The sequence below is a fragment of the Sinocyclocheilus anshuiensis genome, unplaced genomic scaffold (genome assembly GCF_001515605.1).
Source record: "Sinocyclocheilus anshuiensis isolate Anshui unplaced genomic scaffold, SAMN03320099.WGS_v1.1 scaffold1065, whole genome shotgun sequence".
NCBI lineage: Eukaryota > Metazoa > Chordata > Actinopteri > Cypriniformes > Cyprinidae > Sinocyclocheilus > Sinocyclocheilus anshuiensis.
The window spans coordinates 365,548-372,037 of NW_015555804.1; the positions used below are offsets into that span (position 1 = coordinate 365,548).

The 6,490-nt window shown below is 39.9% G+C and overlaps 1 protein-coding gene across 1 annotated transcript in view; it reads left to right on the top strand.

Moving 5' to 3' along the window:
* Positions 1-6,490, top strand: part of LOC107674975 (neuron navigator 2-like) — an 80,469-nt gene that overhangs the window by 11,772 nt on the left and 62,207 nt on the right. The window contains exons 8-10 of the mRNA XM_016469143.1: positions 648-1,608; positions 1,705-1,817; positions 4,788-4,899. Coding sequence (XP_016324629.1) covers positions 648-1,608; positions 1,705-1,817; positions 4,788-4,899 — 1,186 coding nt within the window. The remainder of the gene's footprint in view (positions 1-647; positions 1,609-1,704; positions 1,818-4,787; positions 4,900-6,490) is intronic.

Sequence of the window (6,490 nt, forward strand, 5' to 3'; positions counted from 1 at the left end):
ATTTATGACGTATTGACACAAATTTCAAATGATTTTCAATGGTCGCTTTGTCGCATCCAGTGTACTAGACAGACTTTAGCTGTTGCGGCGCAGACACGGTGTTACTCACCTATCGAGAAGAAACAAAGCAACCTCGGCGTCCGATCGCAGGCCTTCCGCTCCTTGAGTTCTCTCCAGCGCTAGAAAGCTGATTCGATATTTACACGGGTCCTACTTCTTGCCTTATTGCCTTAAGCCCTCTTTTGTTTTTTATCCGCCATCTCTATCTTTCTGTCGCTCGGCTGGCTAATGTCCGTCCCGTGCACTGAACTCTCTATCCTCCACATCATGAGTAGACACGCCCCTTACTGCTGATTGGCTACAAGTTTGTTTTGCTATTCGGCCTGAATCAGTTTTCTAAAGCGTTTTTGAAAAATCGCTTACCCCACCTTTAATTTTTAATTATACAATATTTGTATAATATTTGTAATATTTTTGCAAACCTTCAAAATAATATTTTAACAATTCTGTCATTAAATAAAAATACAATTTATTTAGAAAGTACACTTTCAGGAGCCTCACAGAGTGAGAAATTTTTTATGTCTTTTGCGAAGCACAGAAATGCTTGTGATGACTTTCTAAAATGTTATATCATTTTGAATTTACAGAGAAAGCCACACCATCACCCATAATGGTTGATCATGGACCAATCAGCTCGTCCATTTCTCCACCCAGCTGCACCAGCACCACAACTACCACCTCTAAACCCTGGAGAAGCAAGTCGCTCAGTGCTAAACACACTGCTACATCCTCCATGGTCACAGTTAAACAACCACCCCCAGATTCTCTTGAGGTTCCTCCTAAGGTGATCGCCCAGAAGTCCATGCTGGAAAAGCTCAAGCTCTTCAACAGCAAAACGGATCCCAGAACTTCCAAGGTTGCTAGTACGGAAGATGTCAATGCTGTTGAACCAGAAGGCGGCCAGATTTGCCCCATACACCCTGAAGCCCTCCCTGGAAACCAAAGGCCTGTCACTCCCAGCAGTTCTGGTAGCTCAAGTCCCAAGTTAGCGCTTAAGGGCATTGCACAGTTGACGCTCGGAAGGGCTTTGGCACCCAAAATAACCTCGGCGAAAGCAACTGAAAAAGTTAAAGAGAAGTCAAAGCCTAAAGAGAAAGACAAGCTCCCTGTTACAGAACCTGAACAACTTAAAAGAGATACCAAAACCGATGGACATGTTGCACCCGACACTAAGAAGTCTGTTCCCAAAGGAAACAAAGCCAAGAAAGACAATGCCAAATCAGCCATGAGTGGGATTCCTAAACCAAGCCAGGGAGGAAAGTGTTCAGCTGCAAATAAGGCTGTAGCATCACCCCCTTGTGGTCCGGAGGGAGAACGGTTACGGAATGGCAAGATAGGAGGTCTGTCTGTGCATAAAGGGCAGAAAGACAGCAGATACTACAGCGCTACATCTAGCTTAGCATTTTCAGAAGGGAAAAGTTGCCAAGATCTCACTCTTGGTGCTCAGACCCACTCAACAGCCAGCAATACAGTCAGCGTACAACTTCCACAGCTCCAGCAACAATACAACCATCCCAACACAGCCACTGTCGCTCCATTCATGTACAGGTGACACCTTTATGATAACTTTAATGTATTATCCTAGATACTCCATCAGACTATATTTGGCTCTGAACTAGCAGGTTGTCCTGTCTCTCTGTACAGTAGGTCTCAAACAGAAATCGATAAGACTGGGCGTATGGCAGGAGTGGAGGAAAGGAGAGAACGAACAGGCCCGTGCAGCAAATCCATCCATACTTCTCTGGAGAACCTGACAGGTAAACATGAGCATACTCATTCACAACACTACAAAAAACATATAGAACCATTAAACTTGAGTTGCGACTAACAATGTTTGGGGAGCTTTGTTAAAACTGTAACTGAAAATAATAAAACTAGAAAACTCGTTAACTATGTTTATGTAAATATTTCACTACAAAACTGACATCAAATTAATCGCAGGGGCTGCTACTCATGGCCAAAAATAAATCGATTCCAAGTGAATCGTTTCAGTGCTTCATAGTGGATCTTTTTTTCATAGTAAATCTGTTCAGTGATTAATAATGAATCATTTTAGAAATTTGTAGCAAATTATTTTAGTGAATCATTTAACAGTTTACTAAAATAAATCAGATATCCCAGTGCTACATTTGAAAGAGAAGACAGTCTGGAAACCATGTGAGGTAAAAATTGCAATTACGATGTTTTACCATATTACAACGCTATATGTTGGAAATATTGCTTGTTACTGGAAAAACTGTTTCAAAACAGTCTTAATGTCACTGTACTAAACATTTTCTACTGGACAAGTGTTGCTACTTTTAGGTAGTTACTCCCTAACTCTAATGCCCAGTTTGAACAAGGTCATTTACTGTGACTTTTTGTATAAAACAACACTGATTATTGATGAATAAGTGAGCAGTCTGAGGCCAATGTCAGGCCAGTCTGAGGGTGAACAAGAAAACAAAACAGCACTCATCTGCATGTAAAAGGCTATGGATGTCAAGGAGTTGCCAAGGCCCACCAGTGCACGTGTGTGTGTGTGTGTGTGTGTGTGTGTGTGTGTGTGTGTGTGTGTGTGTGTGTGTGTGGGTGGGTGTGTGTGTGTCCATTCTCAGCCTGTCAGAACTTTGTGTAGAGAGAAAAACTCTTCTCCACAGGGGAAGTTCCCTGGGCTAGTGTAAACATGAGAGCTGTATTCTAATTTCCCCTCTCTTATCCATGGAGGAAAGGAAAAGGCAGGACCGAAATCACAAGAGCTTCTTTCACAAATCAATCGGCACATTCTCTGGGAAAACGACTCAGAATGTATCAGACAGACCATTTATCCATCTTAATAGAAGCGTAGGAGAGTCAGGGACACGTTGCCACCAGAAATAAAAAAAGCTCAGGACATTAGTAGCTCTGTGAAGTCATCGTCTGCAAACAAGACAAAGACCTGCACCACTGGAAGTGGAAACAGACCTAAATTAATCGTCTTCTCAATGGACCGAGCAGGAAGTCATTCTCAGTTGGCATCTCCTCTCAGAACAGGAGGAACAAGAGATGGTTCTTATGAAGACACCTCAGACGACTGCTCCAGTCTCAGGAGAAAGGACAGGTTCTGGGGTTTAGACAGTTCTGGAGGACCTCCAACATCTTCTGAATGGCTGTCTGAACACACTCAACCAAGGGTTTTGAATGAAGGGGAAGTTAACACATTTAGCTGTATATATCAGCTACATTTGAGTCAACACTCTTGTGTGTGGGATGGAATTGCTCGTGTTAATGAGGAGATCCTTCAAACCATGTTGGATATGTTTGAGAAGCATGAAAGTAAGTAGATGTGTGTGTGTGTGTGTGTGTGTGTGTTGGATGACTCTGTTATCTGTTTTAAACTCTCATAACTCTTTATGACTCTGGATATCTGTTTTAAAAAGTTACCTGAGAGACATTTAGCACACCTAAAGTCTTCATTATTCATTTGGGGCTTTTTGGTTACCTTTTATTGATAAAGACAGTAGCGAGAGGAGGAATCGACCTGTGTCTTTTATATTAGCATGTTTGCTAACCGTTAAGTCACATCTCTGGCTATTCTGTTCTTAACAAAGTCTTATCTTGCCATCTTTTCAGTCATTTTTTCTTAGCTTAAGTCTGCCATTGTTGGCTTAAAAGAGAAAACTGACTGTAGAAAATGATGTTTTGGCTAATGGGTGCTATAAGCACCCCTTTTGGCAATTTTGAGCATGTACATTAACTGCTTGGCTACAGCTCCAGCAAATCTGTTCATCTCTAACTTTATTAATAAGAGTGATATTTAAGTATAATTTGATATACTATTATAGTTTTTGTTCATATTTTTGAATTTGATTTATTTGTATATTTTCTGTTTTAACTTTAGTTTTTTTAACGATATAATTTTTAAGCTTTAATTTATTTAGTTTATTTTCATACTTCAGCTTAAACTAAACGAAAACGATGATAATGCTTAGCAGAAATGTCATGACAGCAGTTAGCTTGAAAGACAGAATATCATTTATGCTAATGTCAGCTAGCGCTCCTTGTGTTGAAAATGCAACACATAGCCTACTTGCGTTATGAACTTTCATCCCTTCCAAATAAAGCCAATATCAATCTGAATGCTGTTTTTAAATAAATCGGTCTATATTTTAAGCAGTTTGAGAGGAAACAAGTCTGTTTTTACTCAAGTAGCGCCTAGTGAACAAAGATTTAGCATTGGCCTCAGTGAGCAGTTCTGAAAGAGGTTGTTTGTGGTTTTTACAGCCTGCAGGAATGTACTTTACCACGGCACTCGTTCTTTTACACATTTTACATCATGTGCGAGTGTGTGTGTGTGTGTGTGTGAGTCTGCTCTGTACCTCCTGAGCCCCTTGTGGACCCCTCATGATCAGTAAACAGCCATTAATCCGAGTGGCCAAATCCCCGCTCACCTATGGCATAAACTGTGTGTTTATTTTTAAGCAGCCGTTGGCTAACATTTCGTATGTTAACATTGGTGCAAGAAAACAAAAAGCTCTTTTACGGAAAGCTAGGAGATTTAACTTCAGAGCAAAAGGGGCAGAGTTAGAGCTGTGATGCTAATACAGAGTTTGGAGTTGCTTCATTTACGTTATCCCAGGATTCTCAGGGTTTTGGCTGCAATTTTCAAGCATTTTAGGTGTGTGAATTTGTGTGTTCGGACATGCCTTAGAGTTACGGTAGCAGCTCTTTGCAGACTGTGGTGATGGTGATGAGTCTGGTTTCCTCAGGTGAGGACTCTGAAACCAAGAGGCTACGTACTGTGAAAAACATTGCTGATCTGAGGCAAAACCTGGAAGAAACCATGTACAGTCTACGGGGGACGACTTACTTCAGTCACAGGTAAGAACTGCATGATCATTTTATTTTTGGTTATTTGTGTGTTTGGAAGTGGTCAAACGTATCTTAATGGAATATTCTGGGTTCAGTACAAGTATTGATTTCCACAAAATAAATAAATTTGTCCCTTCTTTAAAAAAAAGATTTCAGTGAAGCAACTACAGTGGAAATGAATGGAGGCTATACATGTTAACATGCTGACTGTTTTTATATGTAAATATTCAAAGTTTATTATTTGAGTTGTAAAAGCTTTACAGCTCAAATAATACACAAGTTTTAACAGAAGTGTTTTTATAAGATTACAAGCTTCATATTTCTGCTTTTAAATCATTCAAAAATTGGCCATACTTGCAACTTCCATTTTGGCTTTTTCAATGGAAACCAAGGATCAGTGTTGCCAACTCTCTCAAGATAAATAAGCAACCGCAACTTCAGAAACAAGCCCAATATTTTTAGATTATTTATTATCATCATTTTTATTTATTATCAATAAATGATCCTGCAACATAGTAAACTGAAACCACTCAGAGTTTGAAGCGCAAAAACAGAAGTTATTTTATGAAAATCATCAACAAAGCAGGAGGGCACACACTATCCTCCAATCACCTGCGAGCAGAATAGTTTTGGAGATGAAAAAGGAGAATGAAGACAAGAGCACCAAGGGGGCGCTTTAATATAGCCACAAATTTATAATAAAATACTATTAGTATTACTACTTGTTTATTTATTGATTTAATGATTAATGCATTATAAAAATATTTTACAAATTGAATTAGGTCCCTTTCCTCCCCTGCACCGTTCACCTTCTCCCATGTTTCCTCTCTATCTACATCTCTGTTGGTGGCATTGTTTGTCGATTTATATCTATTAACCATCATTGCTTGGATTACAACATCACATGTCTGCACGTTAAACGCGATTTTACTCCAATGAGGGGGAGGAGGGGGAGAGATGCGCGATGATGAATTACGCTACAGAACTTTTACTATTGCACTGATTGGCTATTAGCTGCGAGCAGACAGTGTCAACAATATATTGGAAAAAACAGCGACCATAAATGTAAAGAAACAAAGTTGCTTGTCAGGTTTTCCTAACAAGCAACCATATTTATTTTAAATAAGACCAAAAAAACACAACCCGCGACCTGTGATTTTTTTTTGTGCGCGACTTTACAAAAAAAGAAGCCCAAAGTCACATAAAATATGCTGACTTGGCAGCTCTGCCAGGGATGAGTGGAAATAATTTTTTGTGGTAATCAACCATAGACTGTATAAAGACATGGACGTAGTGTCCGTGACGTCACCCGTAGTTTTCTGAAGAGCGTTTTCTGAAGAGCCGTCGCCATCTTGGCAGCGCGTCACTCCCGGATAATCGAAAATGGGCAAAAAGGCGGGAGCTGGTTGCTGAAACCACGCCCACGTAGCTCGACGGCAGTGTCAGCAGCGGCAATCCACCTGTCACTCAAGTGGCCATGCCATTAATTATGCAGAACTTTAATGCTTAATATAATTTAAATGGATGAGTTATAAAAAAATTCACCCCCCTCACAGTTGTCATGAAGGGCAAAATTAGCTATATAGACCAAAATATTTTT